This window comes from Panthera pardus, unplaced genomic scaffold (assembly GCF_024362965.1).
Source record: "Panthera pardus isolate Hobbes unplaced genomic scaffold, ASM2436296v1 HiC_scaffold_17, whole genome shotgun sequence".
NCBI classification, from domain to species: domain Eukaryota; kingdom Metazoa; phylum Chordata; class Mammalia; order Carnivora; family Felidae; genus Panthera; species Panthera pardus.
In genome coordinates, this window is record NW_026526732.1 from 108,843,771 (window position 1) to 108,862,325 (window position 18,555).

The 18,555-nt window shown below is 42.1% G+C and overlaps 1 protein-coding gene and 1 pseudogene across 1 annotated transcript; both read right to left on the bottom strand.

The window, feature by feature from the left end:
- Positions 1-4,250: 4,250 nt before the first annotated feature.
- LOC109252677 (peptidyl-prolyl cis-trans isomerase A-like) lies at positions 4,251-6,865 on the bottom strand (annotated as a pseudogene).
- A 3,045-nt stretch (positions 6,866-9,910) lies between these two features.
- LOC109252676 (putative olfactory receptor 2W6) lies at positions 9,911-15,841 on the bottom strand. The gene is made up of 3 exons (XM_019425237.2): positions 14,934-15,841; positions 13,296-13,346; positions 9,911-10,010 (listed from the first exon to the last, which is right to left on the bottom strand). Exons 1-3 carry the CDS (start codon positions 15,839-15,841, stop codon positions 9,911-9,913), a joined length of 1,059 nt encoding a protein of 352 aa, XP_019280782.2.
- Between the last annotated feature and the right edge of the window lie 2,714 nt (positions 15,842-18,555).

An 18,555-nucleotide genomic window follows, 5' to 3' on the forward strand; every position in this document is an offset into this window, starting at 1 on the left:
AGATTTCTCCACGGTCAACTTACCCGTTTCCCCCTTGGCATACATCCCGTATACCTTGAGAGTAGATCACTACCCATGTACCATAGTCACCAAGAGTTGTGGCTCCAATTCCTTGAGGGTGGAGTATTTGCATAAATTATGTAGAATTTTTCTGCATGAGACTTAGGTCTATTTCTCCCATTTATTTAATGTTCATTTATTTATATCAATATGGATCACAGATATTTATTGTATACTTTGGGTATAGCTCAATACAATTTATTTATTTTGTTTCACTCAAATTGCTACCACTTTGGCCTCTGGGAGGCTTTTCCCTCTCCTGCCATGTCACTTTGACCACTTCCTTACTTTCCAGTCCAATAAAATGCTCCAATATTATCTTGTATATCCCCTTCCTTAGTCCTAAAATCAATCATTTCTTCAGAAAGCCCAGGTTCCTTTATTGGAGATTGGCATTAGAAATCAAGACCTGACTGTGAGGTTTGCTCACAGTTCTTGGGACATCGATGCTTCTAGACCCTCTCAGTTGAGAGAGCAAATATATGTGTGTCATTGTCAGCTTTGGTGTTAGGGTAAAGCTGGCCTCATAGAATAAGTTAGGAAATGTTTCTGCTTCTTGTAATTTTCTAGAGGAGGTTGTGGAAGATGGGTATATGTTTTTTAGAATTTACCAGTGTAGCCAGGTGCTTTATTATTTAGGAAAGTGTTAATTATCGATAATTTATTTAATGGAAATTGTTATTCAGATTATCTATTTCTCCACATTTGACTTTTATTAGTTTGTTTTTTTAAGGAATCGGTCCATTTCATCTAGTTTATCAAATTCATGGTCATAGACTTGTTCATAGTATCCCCTTATTATCAATTTAAGGTCCCCGAGGTCAGTGCTGATGAGCCCTCTTTCATTTATGGTTTTGGTAACTTGTGTCCTCTCTCTCTGTCTAGTCTGGCTAGAAGTTTGTCAATTTTATTGATTCAGCCTTTGATTTTATTAATTTTTCTTGATTGTATTCTTGTGTTTTATTTCCTTGATTTGTACTCTATAATTTTTCTTTTCTGCTGCTTGCTTTTAGCCTATAAATATTTAAGCTTATAAACTGGATCCATATTTTATTTTTTATTTTTTTAAGTGTATTTATTTATTTTGAGAGAGACAGAGCATGAACGGGGAGGGGCAGAGAGAGAGGGAGAATCCCAAGCAGGCTCCACACTGTCAGCGCAGAGCTGGATGCGGGGCTTGAACTCACAAAACAGTGAGATCATGGCCTGAGCCAAAATCAAGAGTCGTATACTTAACTGACTGAGCCACCCAGGTGCCCCTGGATCCACATTTTAAATTATTAGTTTTGTATGCTTAATTGGCCAATGGCTGTGCAGGTTTAGGTGAATTTTCTTACTGAGAATGTTTTCACATGTCTTCCTCTTTTAAATTCTCGTACTGTACCTTGTAAAGACTGATGCTAAATGATTTTATGGCACAACTTTCTTGTATAGAGAAAACCCCATTGTTACAATGTCCTTTGTTATCTTGTTTAATGTTTAGAATCTTAAACTTGTCTGAAACTATATTTGAAGTCTCTATTATTATTATTATTATTAGCACAATTTGATGTGCCTTTGAAACCATTTAATGTCTACAGAGGATTCTTGGAGAGTTACTAATTTAACATTTCATCTCTCTCTTACCCTCAAAATATCCCCTTTGCCTGCCAGAACTAATGGTTGGAATAAGCAGACTGATGGCTTGCATGAGACTTGAGGCTCTCTGAGACATCCAGGTCAGGGTCCATTGAGGGCTTTCTCCCTGGAAGTCAGCAAAATGAGAAAATAGTCTAGAGACCCCTAGAGCAGATCCTGAAAAGATGTCAACTCTACTCTGTAATACCCAGATATAAATGTAGAGGAACCCACATCCACAGGGCAAGTGGAGCGAGATTTACAGATGCATTATTATCATGTTATCCCTGTGCATAGAACATCTCAATGGCTTTGGCTTTGTGTTATAATTGAAATATAAGCTCCTTAACATGTCTTCAGAGTCCCGTGTGACGTGACTCCTACCTACTCCTCCAGTGTCACCTCTCTCCCTACTGCACCCACACTGCCCTGGTCCAAGTTCTTGGACGGTAAACCGTTTTTCCACCTCCTGTTCTTGAAATGTGTCATTCTCTAAAACGGTACTCATGTTCTCTCTGCTTCTTTAGCTGAATAATGCCACTTCATCCTTTAAATCGACAATTTAATTCCCTTAATCATAATGTCTCCCTTCAGCCCATACCTGTACCTTACTACAACGTCTTACACTTTGTGGTCATAGCTTTTATACTGAGCAGTCGCAAGACTTATGAAGAGAACTCACAGAATGAGGGCAGGGTGCTGTTTGGGAATGTGGACTCTGGATCCAGGTGGCCTGGGGTCAGACGCAACTCTGCCGCCTACTTGTGGGATCATAGCTCGTGTGACCTTTCTGTGCCACGGTTGCTTCATCTGTAAAAATAACAACGGGAACTGAAGTGTTTATTTTGGGGGAGGATTCAATAATCCAGTTTATGAAGAGCTCAGAACAGTTCCTGGCGTGCAGTACACTCGTATGGTAGCTTTTAGGATATTGTCGTTACGGCGATTGTCCCTATGCATTTGCACGTGAACTTGGGCCTACTGCTTCCTCCCCACCCGATCTAGTAGTTCCGAGAGAGCAGACAATATGATGATTGCTCTCCGCTGTGTTTCTACCAGTGTCTAATAAATTAACATCTGCTAAATTACTTAACATGAAAATCGTGAACTGATTTTGGCTTTCCAAAGTCAGTTAATGTCCTGCAAGGTAACATTTAAGAGACTACGTGAGGCGAAAAGTTGTGGACAGTGAGCAGGATGACATTACTGGGGCTTTTTCTCCTCAACACCAAGTGATTTATTCAATTTGGTTAAAAGTTCTTAGTTATAACACTTGCTTTCAGCTATTAAAGCGGAAGGACGAACACGGTCAGTACTTTTCAGGAGAACAGAGCAGGTACAGTCCTACCAGTTACGGCTGAGCGTGATTTTCCTGCCACTTCAGAAACTGCAAAGGAATTGGGATTAAATACAATGTGGCTTTAAAATGCGAGATGTAGGGACTCCTGGGGGGCTCAGTCAGTTGAGCGTCCGACTTCGGCTCAGGTCATGATCTCATGGTTTGTGGGTTCGTGCCCCATGTCGGGCTCTGTGCTGACAGCTCGGAGTCTGGAGCCTGCTTCGGATTCTGTGTCTCCCTCTCTCTCTGCCCCTCCTCCACTTGTGCTCTGTCTCTCTCTGTCTCTCAAAATTAAATAAATGTAAAAAAAAAATTGTTAATGTGAAATGTAGACTTAAAAAAATTCCCATTTAAGGGGTGCCTGTGTGGCTCACTCGGTTGAGCGTCTGACTTCTGCTCAGGTCATGATCTGGCGATTGACGAGTTCAAGCCCCGCGTCGGGCTCTGTGCTGACAGCTCAGAGCCTGGAGCCTGCTTCAGATTCTGTGTCTCCCTCTCTCTCTGCCCCTCCTCTGCACATGCTCTGTCTCTCTGTCTCAAAAATAAATAAATATTAAAAAAATTTTTTTTTTAATTCCCACTTACCAGGACTGATTCCTTCTTACAAGCAGAAACACATATGAGATTTAGAGAGACACTGTTAACAAAGACACCGAAGAGGGGCACCTGGGGGTCTCAGTTATTGAGCATCTGACTCTTGATTTCAGCTCAGGTCATGGGATTGAGCCCTGTGTTGCGCTCCATGCTAGGTGGGGAGCCTGCTTGGGATTCTCTCTCTCCCTCTGCCCCTCTCCCCGACTTGTGCTCTCTCAAATACATACATACATATATGCATACATACAACACAAAAGACCCAGAAGAAACCCACCAATCAATATCAAGCTGCTTTACATTCTCACTCTCACTAATATAGGAACACCAAACTGTTTGATCGCGTGGGGAGGACTGAAGCCATAATTTTCTGTCCCTGTGTTGAACTGGGCCCAGACACATTTTCCAATCCCTATTTTATTTTTTTTTATTTTGTTGTTGTTCAGCTTTTATTTCATAATCATAAACGTAGCTCTGCAATCCAGCTAGACTTGGAGGGGAATCAGGAAACTAGGGGACCCACAGAACTGCAGCCAGAGCACAAAGATTGTAGGATGTTTCGAGCAGATGGGGGTGAAGGACTGCTCCCCTGAGCGACAGAAGGAACAGCCTGGCAGTTCAGATGTGACGCGAGTCAAATGCACTAGATTTGTCTGCAGTCGGCAATGGTGATCTTGCTGCTCTTGCCATTCCTGTACCCAAAGTGTTCCCTGGCTTCCACAACATTCGTGCCCTCTTTCGTCTTGTCAAAGCCCACCTGCTCACCATCACACTCAGTGCTGGCAGCGCAGACGAAACCTGGGAACCATTCGTGTTGGGTCCAGCGGACCACGGATGAGATGCCAGGATCCCTATGCTTCAGGATGACATTCTCATCAAGTTTCTCCCCATAAGTGGGCTTGCTGCCAGTGCCATTATAGCGTGGGAAGTCACCACCTTGGCACATTAATCGTGAACCAATGCCGTGAAAGCAGGAAACTTTATAACCAAATCCATTCTCCCCAGTGCACAGAACACAACAATTTTCCGTTGTCTTTGGAACTTTGTCTGCAAACAGGTCGAAGGAGACATGGCCAAAGGGTTTGCCGTCCAGGGTGATGTTGAAGAAGATAATGGGGTGGGTCGTGACTGGGCGGCTCCTGGGCTCTGGCAACCGCAAAGCTCCAATCCCTACTTTAAACACTGAGACCAAGTAATAATAACTTAATATCTTGCTCCAGGAAATACCAACTGAACAGCTCACTTATCAAGCTTTCCTTCAACACCTTCACCTTGTTGTACCCACCAAGCTACTATTTTTTTTTAAGTGTTTGTTTGTTTGTTTGTTTTATTCATTTTGAGACAGAGATAGAGAGCAAGCAGAAGAGGGGCAGAGAGAGAGGGAGACAGAATCCCCAGCGGGCTCCGTGCCGTCAGCGCAGAGCCTGATGCAGGGTTCAGTGTCACGAACCGTGAGATCACGACCTGAGCCGAAGTCAAGAGCCAGATGCTCAACGGACTGAGCCACCCAGGCGCCCCATAAAGCTACTATTTTTAAGCTCTGCCCAAACTCAACCAATTCTTTGTTTTGCAAGGCTCACCTCATAATCGTTCATACCAGGTCTGAAAACCTTATAAATATCCGAATTTTCCCTCTTTGAGATACCAATGGACTGTCAAGAGAGTATTTTCCATTTCTGCGGTGGGTGCAATAAACTCAGCTCTGCGTGATCACTAGCTGATATGTGGTCTTTGGGGGTCTTGACAGTAGATACGGTGTAAGTTTTTGGCGGACACATACATTCATTCTCGTTGAATATATGCCTAGGAGTGAACCTTGAGGTCATAGAATAAGAGTATGGAATATATTGTCAAGTGGTGGCCTCCTCCCTATAGCCATGTCTTTTTCTAGCTCCCACACACATTAGTTATGCGAGTAGCCTTGGCCGGTAGCTTATCAGCGAACGTGACATAATGTTCAGAAATCTGAAAAGCGTATGTCCTCTTGGAACACTGTTGCCACGTGAAGAAGCCCGGGTTAGCTTCCCGAAGACAGGGAACCAACAGCCACCACCGAGCATAAGAGTGAAGTCGTTTTATCCGGTCCCAGACAAGCCATAAGGCAGTAACATTGCCCGGTCTTGTCTTCCCTGAGCAAGACTAGTGGAAGAACCATCTGGTTGAACTAAGTCCAAGTCGCTGATCCAGAGAATCATGAACAAATTAAAGATGTGTTGTTTGATGCCACTGAACCTTGAGATGGTTAGTTAATGGGACAATAGGTAACTGATATGGAAAGTTTATTTACTTTAATGTTTATTATTTTATTATTAACTTTAATGGAAAGTGTTTATTAACTTTAATGGAAAGTGCCAAACAGCTCTCCAAAGTGGCTGTACCATTTTAACACTCCCACCAAGAAAGGATGAGAGTTCAAGTTGTTCCACATCCTCACCGACACTTAGTATTGTCCTCCTTGTGTTTTTAGCCACTATTCACAGTAAGGAAGACCTTATTGCACTTTTTTTTAATTTTAAAATAAAGTATTTATTACTTATTTCTGAAATGGTTTTGAGGTAGCTGATAATAAAGCATGAGTGAAATAAGGATAAAAATGCTATCACAGCACTGAATGAACAAAAAGTTGTTTTATTGCACTTTTTTGAATGAGTACTGAGTTGAGCATCTTTTCATATGTTTATTAGCCATTTGGATCTCTTTTTTTTTTAAGTTCTTGTTCAAGTTGCTTGCCCATTTTTAAAGTATTTTTTAGTATTCATGTTGGAGTTCTTTATAAGTTCAGGAGATGAGTCTTTCTATCAGCTATGTGTAAGGTAAGTGTTTTCTCCAATACTCAGTGGTCTGCCTTTTGATGTTCACAACGGTTCTTTTGATGATGAGCGGTTTTAAATTTTGATGAATTCTAACTTTTTTTTTCATATATTGTCAGTACTTTTTGTGTCCTTTTTTCTCTCAAAATTTTTTTAATGTTTTATTTATTCTTGAGAGAAAGAGACTGAGCATAAGTGAGGGAGGGGCAGAGCGAGAGAGGGACACAGAATCTGAAGCAGGCTCCAGGCTCTGGGCTGTCAGCACAGAGCCCAACGTGAGACTCAAACTCACAAGCTGTGAGATCATGACCTGAGCCAAAGTTGGATGCTAAACCCAATGAGCCACCCAGGTGCCCCTTTTTGTGTCCTTTTGAAGTCTTCATTTACCAAGGCCGTGAAGACATTTTTCCGTGTTCCCTTTTTCAAGCTTGTGGTAGATGGTCTCCATGAGGTTTACCAATTTCTTCCCTCTGCATGCATAATGCCATTCCCCTAATAATAGAAACAATGTATTCTTCCTTTCCTTTCGAAGCCGGATTGGCTGGCCTCGTGACTCACGTGACCAACAGAATGTTGTGAAAGTAGACATTCTGGGACTTTGGAGGTTTGGTCATAAAAACCTCTAAGGTGCCCACCACGGTCTATCAGAACACTCACACAAGAGGCAGCCAGCACGCATGTCGAACTACCCTGAGATTACCTGCCGGAGGAGTGCTCCCATTAACCTCCCAGCTATTTCAACCATCACAGATGAAGCACCAGGCATGTCAGTGAAAGAGCATATCGAATATTTTATTTGCAAAAGGTGCTATGTGAAGAAATGAGGCCCCAGATACATGGCCCCATCTGAGCTGTGACCGCCATTTTCAGTCTCTTAAGCCATCTTAGCTGAGGCCCCAGATGTCCTAGTACAGAAATGGTTATTCCTGGAAGTCCTCTCTGAACCAAAGCTGACAAGTGGCTGTGGCCCGGGTCTACTCTCCAGAGTGGTATTGCATTTAGGGTGGCTATTACTGGATCATTAGTGGTAGCACCTCTTATACTTGTTACTATGTTCTCGTTGAACCCGAGGGAAAATTAAGACAGGGCCCGTTTTGTCTCTCCCACTGGATTTACAAAGTCTGGTGTTTCTAGCTTTTATCACAGAACTGATATGACACTAATAAAGAGAATATAGATGAGCTTTCAGAAAAGAAGACTTTCCTCAAAGATGTACAGTTCCTCACACAAATGACTCAGGAGGTTTTTAGGGCTCAAATATTTCTCATGATTAATTTAGTCTGACTGTGCTTTCTACCTACCTCAATTTTTATGTTGAGAAGACAGGAAAACCAGATTAGCCAAAGTGATGACTATTAAATTAAATAATATTAGTAAAGTTCATGGACTAAAGTGTAGGCTCACAGTGGACATAATTTGGCAGTGCTGTTGAACCTTTCTGGAACCATTTTAGGGCAATTCAACCTTTTGTTTGGAGCTTTGATGACTTAAGGAGGAAGAGTCAAAATCTGGGAGTCACTCTTATTCAGCGGAAGGAAGCTGTGTATTTCCTTGATCTAAGGATGCATTTGACCGTGAGGCCAACTGATTGTACACCCAGGGGCGGTGGGCCGGCAGTCAGCACACCCCCCCCCCCCCACGCCCCCACCCGTCCCAGGGCTGGTCCACCGTCCCCTGCCCACGACACAGAAGCCTCCCTCCCCGGCTGCTTTTCTCAATCACATACGCTTTCAAACATCCACACAACCATCTTGCCTTCTAATAGTTAAAGCAAACTAGTACATTAATAAAACACGGTATTAACAACTATGTAAACGATGCCATTAGACTTCTGTGACAATTCCTATCTTACAGCTAAACAACCCAGGAATCAAACAGGTTAAGTGGTATAGACAAGGACTCACATTTATAACATGACAGGGCTGGGGCTCCATCCTGACTTGCAGGAACGACATGGTCTCTGCTCTGTCCGCTGCTCCCGATTGAAGGAAAATAAAAGTTAAGGGCTAGAATGGAAAGAAAAGGGGTATTTTCTGAAACCAGGGCTAAATCTGGATGCTAACAATGACTGTATACACCATGAGAAATTAATGACAAGAGTCTATTCAGAAGCAAAAAAGTTTTCTTCATTTCTGGGGCATTTGATAATTTCACGGATATTCTATGAAAAGGAAATCACTGCATACAAAGAATCACACTGAGGTGTTTACTGTATGTTAACTAATTGGAATTAAAATAAAAATGTAAAAAAAATAATAAACTGAAGCGTTTAGACAGTTTAATCAAAAGATGTTTAAATCAGGGGCGCCTGGGTGGCTCAGTTGGCTAAGCGTCCGACTTCGGCTCAGGTCACGATCTCACGGTTCCTGGGTTTGAGTCCCGTGCTGGGCTCTGTGCTGCCAGCTCAGAGCCTGGAGTCTGCTTTGGATTCTGTGTCTCCCTCTCTCTCTGCCCCTCACCTGCTCAGGCTCTGTCTCTCTCTCTCTCAAAAATAAATAAATGAATAAAAATAAACCTTAAAAAATGTTTTTAAAAAGATGTTTAAATCAAATTTAAGGCTAATTCCATCTGGACTGATCATTTGCAGTGACCTGAATATCATTTTGAGGCATAATGCGCAGATTACACTTCTAAGTCAGAAAATGCTAGAATGATGAAATCTTTATACAGTGACCCCTGAACAACACAGGTCTGAATTGTGTGGGTTCATTTATACACGGATTTTTTTCAATAAATACAGGACAGTCCTGCAAATGTGTTTTCTCTTCCTTATGATTTCCTTAATCACACTTTCTTTTTTCTCTCGCTGACTTTATTGTGAGGATAAGTACACAATACACCTAAGATACAAAATACGCGTTAATGGACTGTTTGTGTTATTGGCAAGGCTTCTGGTCAATAGCAGACTGTTAGCAGTCAGCTTTGCTGGGGAGTCAAAAGTTATATGCAGATTTTCAACTCCGTCAGGGGCTCAGTGCTCCTAAGCCTCACACTCTTCAGCAGTCAACTGTATTGTTTCTTCACAGTCTTAAAGGATTTCTGCACCAACGTGGCCAGACATTTCCATCTGTGTATCCAAACAGATAGATAATTCCTCCCTCGATGCAATTAATTTGGTCAGCCTCGAAAGAATTCGGGCTAGAGGTAATATTTTACACAGGGTTCAGGATGCTACCAGCACAAGCATTTCAAACATATGTGATATGCTGTTATAAGCAACTGAGTGCAATAAATTTATGCTATTTTGCCAAAATCTGTCATGTGACGTTGTTATTCACCTGTACAAGAATAAACATATCCTCTGTGTCATTGTTTTAGTACTAAAGGGAGGTATAGACAATTGCATAGTCACGGCTGGAAATTATAACACACATACTGGTGCCTCCTCAGCAAGTGATAGAACTAGGCAAAAAATAAACCAGTGAAGACACGTATGTTCTGAACACTATCAACCACCTTGACCTGACTGATACTGATGTCACAGGTCACTTTGTCAGAAGACTGTCCCAAGAATATAGTCGCAGCTTGTTTTCACCACAGCAAGTCCCAGCAGGCAGTCCCCGGGGACAGGAATGGCCTCCGCCGTGTGGCACCTTCAAACCCGCACAGCAGCACCCCCTTTCCCACAACATTTGTCAGAAGAAATGGCAGACCTCGGTGGGCACATTTTCTGGTGCCTGGTGACCATCTAGAGCTTTCACGAAGACGCCTGCAGGAAGTCCCTAAGAAATCATCTGACTAAAACTTTTTAGGGGTGCCTGGGTGGCTCAGTCGGTTGAGCGTCTGACGTCGGCTCAGGTCATGATCTCACAGTTGTGAGTTCGAGCCCCGCATTAGGCTCTGTGCTGACAACTCAGAGCCTGGAGGCTGCTTCCAATTCTGTGTCTCCCTCTCTCTCGGTCCCTCTCCCCCTCATGCTCTGTCTCTTTCTCTCAAAAATAAACCTTAAAAAAATTTTTTTTTAATTTTTAGAAGAACTCGACATCTTTGTTATCTTGGGGAAGTACATGTTTGATGCCATAGAATAATGAAATTCCTCATTTTACTCTTCTATGACTGTCTTTACTAGAGCTCTTCACATAAGACTTTTTTAAGAAGCCTGCCGTACTCTCCTAACATAGGGCGTAGTTTGCATGGCAATAACAGTAGGCAATGCACTAAAAATTATGGCAGAGGGGCACCTGGGTGGCTCAGTCAGATAAGCGTCCAACTCTTGGTTTTGGCTCAGATCATGATCTCTCAGTTGTGGGTTCGAGCCCTGCATCAGGCTCTGTGCTCACAGTGTGGAGACTGCTTGGGATTTTTTTTCTTTCTCCTTCTCCCTGCACCTCTCCTGCTTGCGCTCTCTCTCTCTCTCTCTCTCTCTCTCAAAGTAAATAAGTAAACTTTGTTGTTTTTTTTTAATTATGTTAGAAAAAATATGGTAGAAAAATTATGATAGAGGTAGATTTTTGCTTTTCAGATAGCCAGTCAATCCTGGAATTTTGCAAATTATCAATTACACAAAGCAAAATAAAATTTTTATTTGTCTTCAGAATCATAAAGAAGAAAATGTGGGCATTTTTAACAAGAAATCAGGAAGTTATTTGTTATACTTAAAAAGTAAATATGCCTTTTAATTTAAATTTTCCTATCAATTGCAACTGTGATATTTAATTTCACACAAAAGGGATGTGAACACCTATGTCTTTGTGGAGTTTTGTGAGCCCTCCTTTCTTTGCAAGTTGATAAATATTATTTTAATAAGCTTCATAATGATGAATGATTTTCTCATATTATGGATTCATTCCTTTGAGTGGCAGTTTAAAAAACCTGATCCCCTAATACAATAAAGTACTTCAGTGAAAAGAAGCTTGAATTATTTATCTTTTTTTTGTTTTGTTTTGTTTTTGTTGTTTTTTTTACAGCACTTCTAAAGATAGTAAAAACTTTGGAAGTCCAACAGAAGAATTGCTTTGGTGCCACAGTAAGAGACAAAGTAAGTTATTGGTTGTGAAAAACCCTGGGCATGTCTCCAGGGAATATGTCTGTAATAAAGGGAGATCCTACGTCATGAAAAATCCATAGAATTTATTTTATAATGGGTGTTTGACACTCATCCGACATTCACATTTGCTCTGTTATAACCTCTAAGAACTATTTTAGCCAATGTTAGACCTCTCCTAGCAAAATAACCCTTTTTCTTTTTGATTCTGTCTTAAGTACACTCCCAATAAACAAAGTCAAGGCAAATAGTCTGTAAAATACGGATTATGCAAAATAAGTGTGCCATCGATGTTTTCTGATATACAGATTTTAAGATATTAAGCTACCATCGATGTTTTCTGATATACAGAAGAAAAAGCAGCGTAGAAATTCAGGCTCTTCTGTCAACCACCAGATCTGCAACGCCCGTCATGGGAAGCCGTGCCATCACAAGAGTAGACTTCTAGGTGTTCCCTAACTCAGTCTCTCGTGTCTTGAGAAGTGGCGTTTACACTTCGGCACCAAAGGCAAAATGGATGCTTATTTAAGGCGTTTTTGTTTTGTTTTGTTTTTTACCTGCCCCTTACAATACCTTGATTAAAAGTAATTGCCACTTTCAATGTAAAACTCAGCATTACGTAAATATGATCCTTCCCACTGGCATTCGCGAAGGTGGTCCTCTAACTTTCCAACAGATGTACAACTTGTGAACATATGTGGTTGCGCTTACATTTACAGAAGCTTTTTTAAAAACACGAGGCACTGGTCTCACTAATTGATTAATAAAGGGACATGAGTAACAAATAAGGAATAATGAAATGGGAGAGCACTGTAAGGGAGACTAATGTTAATGAGGAGGGGAGAAATAGCTTTTTTAGGTCAATCTGAAGAGGTTTACCATCTGAACTGTTGTTACCATCCAAACAGCCTCTAGACCATGGCAGAATTCATGGCAATCTTGAGTTAATGATTCCTATGTAGGGGGAAATAAAATTAAAAAAAAAAAAAAAAAAAGTTTTGTTACCTAAAAGTTGGGGATGACTTTTGATATATGTAGAAATTCCTCAACGGATTATTTTCTCTCTCATCATAGAATTTATACTGAATTGAGAAAAACAGCATAAAACATTTGACAGCAGATGTAAACTCAGTCTGCTGAGACAGGTCCACTTGTAATCTTGAAGAATGGTGTATCAATTAAAGTGAAGGATTGGGGGTAGGTGCCTGGGTGGCTCAGTTGGTTGAGCGTCCGACTTCGGCTCAGGTCATGATCTCATGGTTTGTGAGTTCGAGCCCCGTGTCGGGCTCTGTGCTGACAGCTCGGAGCCTGGAGGCTGTTTTGGATTCTGTGTGTCTCTCTCTCTGCTCCTCCCCTGCTCATGCTCTGTCTCTGTCTCTCAAAATAAATAAATAAACATTAAAAAAAAAATTTTTAAAAAGTGAAGGATTGGGGTGCCTGGGTGGCTCCACTGGTTAAGCATCCAACTCCTGATTTCGGCTCAGGTCATGATCTCACTGTTCGTGAGTTTCAGCCCCGCATCAGACTCTGCACTGACAGAGCCCCTCCCCTGCTCGTGCTCTCTCTCTCAAAATAAATAAATAAAACTTGAAAAAAAATGTTTTTAATACAGTGAAGGAATTATTTCTGGATGTGATTAATCAGCTAAGATGAAAAATCATCCCAAGCTATTACTGATCGCTTACTATCTGCGAGGCATTTTAATAACAACCTGATACTTGGAATGATGCCAAGAAGGATTAAAAAAATAGCCTTACAATCAGGGAATTGACAGCCTAATAGGAGACATATAAATATAATAGTATTAACTAGAAAAACTGTATTTCCAGGTGTAAAAATGCAGAAGGTTAAAAGAAGGGCCAGGGCATTCTTAAATCCAAGAAACTCAGATAACTGTACAAATGTGATGCTAATTCGAGCTGACCACTGGCGCATGGGGAAGATTTGGATGGGGGATTTGCATGGGGAAAGGGGGAGAAATGGTAGAATTCTCTCGGAGGGTGTGTGGGGTATCCAGGATGTTGGTGCGACTGTGCAAGCACGGGGATGGGGGGGGGGGGTGCTGTACACACAGTCTACACTGTGTAGCAAAAGCAGTGTCATTCGGTAGACGACAGCAGAGGTTGAGACTTATACACACCGCTTCTGAATGCCACGCATCCCCCGTGTGACCTGGGCTAATTCACACAGGATCTATAAACCATAGTTTTGTCGTCTGAAAAAAAATCAGGATGAAAACACCTACGTGCTTTCATAGGAGGCTTGAGACCGCATACTTAGCTTTACAAGGTAAATAAGATACAAGGTTTATTTTGTAGGGAAAAATATATGCTTCCGTAGAAAATTATGCATCGTCCCGATTTTATTTATTTTTGGGACAGACAGAGAGAGACACAGCATGAGCGGGGGAGGGGCAGAGAGAGAGAGAGACACAGAATCGGAAACAGGCTCCAGGCTCCGAGCCATCAGCCCAGAGCCTGACGCGGGGCTCGAACTCACGGACTCACGGACCGCAAGATCGTGACCTGGCTGAAGTCGGACGCTTAACCGACTGCGCCACCCTGATTCTGTGGCCGGTGTTCCGCAACATTGTAAATTACGGCGAACTCACAACAGTGCAAAGTAACCCTTGCCGGTGACAAGCGAATTCAGTCCTGTCAGGCAGAAGCTGAATTGTCTTCTCTCCCCACAGCAATGTTTTTGTCTCCATTTGTACATTCATTTCAACATTCCTTCCCTTTTATTTTTATATATTTATTTATTTATTTTAGAGAGAGAGAACATGGGGGAGGGGCAAAGGGAGAGGGAGAGAGAATCTTAAGCAGGCTCTTAGGCGTGGACCCCAACACAGGACCCATCTCACAACCTCATGACCGTGAGCTCACTACCCGAGCCAACATCAAGACTCGAGCCACCCAGGTGCCCTGACACTCCTTCACTTCTTCCTACCAATTTGTACTTTTTGACTTTTTTTTTTTAATTGGTCACTATGTTTGCCTGATTCCTTCATTAATTGAGTTGAATAAAATCTTTTCACCTCTCTTCCAAGACTTCATTCTTTCTACTAAACATTATTTTGCTAAGGTAGCTGCATACTATGTGTGGCTCTGGTTGATTGCTACTGACTCTGGATACACTTCAGGGTATTTACCCATATTTTTTAAATTTTTTTTAATGTTTTTATTTATTTTTGAGACAGAGACAGAGCATAAGCAGGGGAGGGTCAGAGAGAGAGGGAGACACAGAATCCGAAGCAGGCTCCAGGCTCTGAGCTGTCGACACAGTTCCCGACGCGGGGCGCGAACTCGTGGAGTGTGAGATCATGACCTGAGCTGAAGTCGGACGCTCAACCGCCTGAGCCACCCAGGCACCCCAGCATTTACCCATATTTTTAAAAATCCAAGTGTGTGACGCACGGGCTGAATTGATGGCAAGCACAAAGTAAATGGCAGTGTTTGGAAAACAATGTTTCACCTACGGCTTCCTAACTCAGCACATGGTCGCTCCTGCTCATGGTTGCCTCCCCAAGCCCCTTTTCAGCGCTCCTTTTACCTCCTTGTTCCTTAAGGCGTATATGAGTGGGTTCAGCATGGGGGTGACCAGGTTGTAGAAGAGGGTGAGAAACTTGCCCTGGTCTTGGGAAGCGCTGTTCCCGGGCTGCATGTACATGTAGATGATGCTCCCGTAGAACAGAGAGACCACGGTCAGGTGGGAGCTGCAGGTGTTGAATGCCTTGCGGCGCCCAGCGGCCGACTGGATCTTCAGCACGGCTGCCGCGATGCGGCCGTAGGACACGAGAATGAGAGCGAGGGGCAGGAGGACGATGAGGATGGCGAAGGTGAAGGCCAGCATTTCCACCGCGCGGGCGTCCACACAAGCCATCTTGATCAGTGCTGGCATTTCACAGAGGAAGTGGTTGACCCTGCGCCGGCCACATCTGGACAGAGTCATTGCGAGCGGGGACATGACGATGGCATTGGCCAGTCCGCTCCCCCAGGCCACGGCCACCAGTCGCAAACACAGCTGGGGGTGCACAATGACCAGATAGTGCAGGGGCCTGCAGACCGCGGCGAAGCGGTCGTAGGCCATCACGGCCAGGAGGATGCACTCCACGCTCCCCACACAGAGGAAGGAGAAGAGCTGGACCGCACAGCCAGCGTAGCTGATGGTCTTGTCAGGGCCCCAGAGATTCACCAGCATCTGCGGGATACAGCTCGTACTGAAGCAGAGATCTAGAAAGGAGAGATTGGCCAGAAAGAAGTACATTGGGGTATGAAGTCGAGGGTCGAAAATACACACAAGGATTATGGTTGAGTTTCCCAACACAGCCACTGAATACAGAGTGAAATTGACCATGAAGAGTACCAGCTCCAGCCTCGGACGATCAGAGAAGCCCACTAAGATAAAACCATACTCTGAGCTGTCATTGGATTTTTCCATGGTCTTCCTTTCACATCATCTGTATACCTGTAAGAATAAAACAAACACCGAATCGATATTTTCTAAAGCCCCTGAATGTCGGGGCCTTTAAGGAACAGATAAGCCACCAAGTCCGATATCAGAATAGCTTCTGCCCAGCTATAGAAGCCATTCATCATTTGTTCAAACACGTAATGCAAATTATTTCATTGTTGGAAAATTCCAGCTTCTAATCATCATCCATTTATTAAGGAGGAATTTTCTTCCTAATTCACGAGAAAAAGAATTTCAACTTCATTGAATATACTTCATATCTAATCTCTCTTCATATGACAGCCATTTAAATGTTTTGAACTAAACTAAATTTTCTTTAGGTCAAGACATTCAATTTCCCTTAATGATTCTCCCTATAACAAGGTTATCAAGTCTATGATCACCTTGCAACCATCTTCCACGTACCCTCAATGTTGGCAATGACCTTCTGGAAATGTGACAGCCAGGGCTGAGTTCAGTATCCAAGATATGATTGGAAAAACACAAGGTAAAGAGAAACTAACATGACCTGGAGATTAGATCCTTATTAAGAGGGAATAAGCGTACAATTACTTCATGGTGTCAATGTCACCTTTTTATTTAGGTTATAATTGAATCTGCCAAATATTTACTGATTCCTGTGAAATGCTGTCAAGTCAAAACTCTTTCATTCGTTTCTCTGAAAGAAAAAGACTTCTGTAGTGTAGAATTGCGAGGATCAAGGGAGATATCACGTCCACTAATAAAATGGCAACTTTGGGCACATTGGTCTTCTGGTCGTCTTTCAGAAACATTGAAACAGCATAATTAGCTTGTGGAAGAGAGGCTCATGGCCATAGGGATGAAGGGAGAGAGAAGGAAAGAGACTGTGGTAAAGAGAGTGATTTAAAAAGTAGATGGAAAAAGATTGACCCTCATAAGGCTCAAAAGAATAAAGAGAGCTGGCTTCGTAAAAAGACAGGTGTATAATTGGAATCGAGGATGCCAGGATAATAACGACCCTAACAAAGAAAGGGAGAAAAGTGTGACAACAGCAGAAAAGCAGGTAGAGAAGGAAAAGTACCTCAGACCGTCTGTCATGTTGATTCTGTGAGAACTGAAGCCAAAATAATGACTACAATTATTAAATGGACATTATAAAATATCTACTCTGCTGTGTGATCTAGAGGATCAAGGGCTGCTTCGATTATGATAATATATTCAACTAGCAAGGTGGGACAAATGAAGGCAGAGTAGAACACAAGTTGTCACGAGTATTTTAATTTTCAAATTAGAAAACCGTATCTTTGCTGATAACTTCTCAGCTTCAAAGTTCTTACAGTAAATTTATTTTCCACAGCAAAATAGAATATACCAAAGTGAAAGAAAGAAAGTTTTCTTAATTTTCTCTAATCATTTAGGCTTACCTGACTTCAACTTTCCCAAAGGATTTAGGGATAACACATAGTAATGTTTTTTCCTCACGTTGGGATTTGTTACCTGGGATTTTGTGGGAGATTGTGCAGTTAACGTAAGTAGAAAAGAACGATAGGGTGATGTGAGACTAATGCACCAGAAACCATATAGAAGTAGTTACAAAGATCTCAGCTTGTCCAGAAAGGGTACGAGATACAAGCCCTGAGCTGACTTGTGTGCATTAGATTCTAGTTTCTTCCTGAAGATAAGAGTTGTAAAAGCTGTGTGATTTCGCTAATAATTTGACTAACGTGATAGAGTGATGGTGTGCCGCTACCTCAGAGGAAAAGCAAAATAGAGTAATTGCTGTAGGGCAGGTAAATTATAGAGAAAAAAGGCAACTGTCGTGGAAAATAGGGTTAGCTGTTCCTCCCCTGTCTGCCTGCCATTTGGGCCGAATAGCCAGCCTTCAGGAGCCTTCTAGGAGCCGTCAACCCAAACCCCAAGGGGAGGCAAAGACTTCCTGCTGACCCCAGAAGATAACCAGTGCAGGCGTGGAAGCTCTTACAGATGCACATAGAATAAATGGGGGACTAATTTCTTAGCATCAAAATGGTACCTAGAGGTTGACAGCATGTTTCCTTGTTGAGATCGCAGGGACTGTGTACTCCTTTGGGTAATTAGCAGGGCTACAGAAGAAACCAGAGGTGCAAATTCTTAGGGGAAATCTTGGAATAACACCAAGATGATTGGGCATCAGCACTCTTAGATTCTTGGTTTCTATCTGGGGCCATAGTCTCAAATTTTGATGTGTGTGGCGGGGGTGGGGGCGGTTAACTATTTCTGGTGTTTGGTGGGACAAAAAAGTTCAAGTTTGGCAATATAGCACAAATAGGAACATCTTCCAAGCACCTCTTTGTCCTTGAAGTGAGATTTAGTCTGTTTTCTAAGGAAACAATCTCAAAGTCAAATTTCTTTCCATTTTAATACAATTTTCAAAAGGGTAATGCAAAAGAGTAAATAAAGTTTCTCTTTGTAACTTGATTTTTAACTTTTATTTTCACTTAGGTTGGCGAAGTTTCTAGAATATAGTAAACATAAAGCAAATACTTGGAATTCGATTGATTGCTGTTCTTTACATTATAATCAAACAAATGGGCAGTGGATAACAAGATGAAATGTAGTGAAATAGTAATTCGTAAGATCCCAAAATACATAAAACTTTTTCAACCTCATTTATGATTTATAATGATTTATAATTAAATAAATACAAATTAAAATACTGCGATCTTTTCAGTTTGGTAACA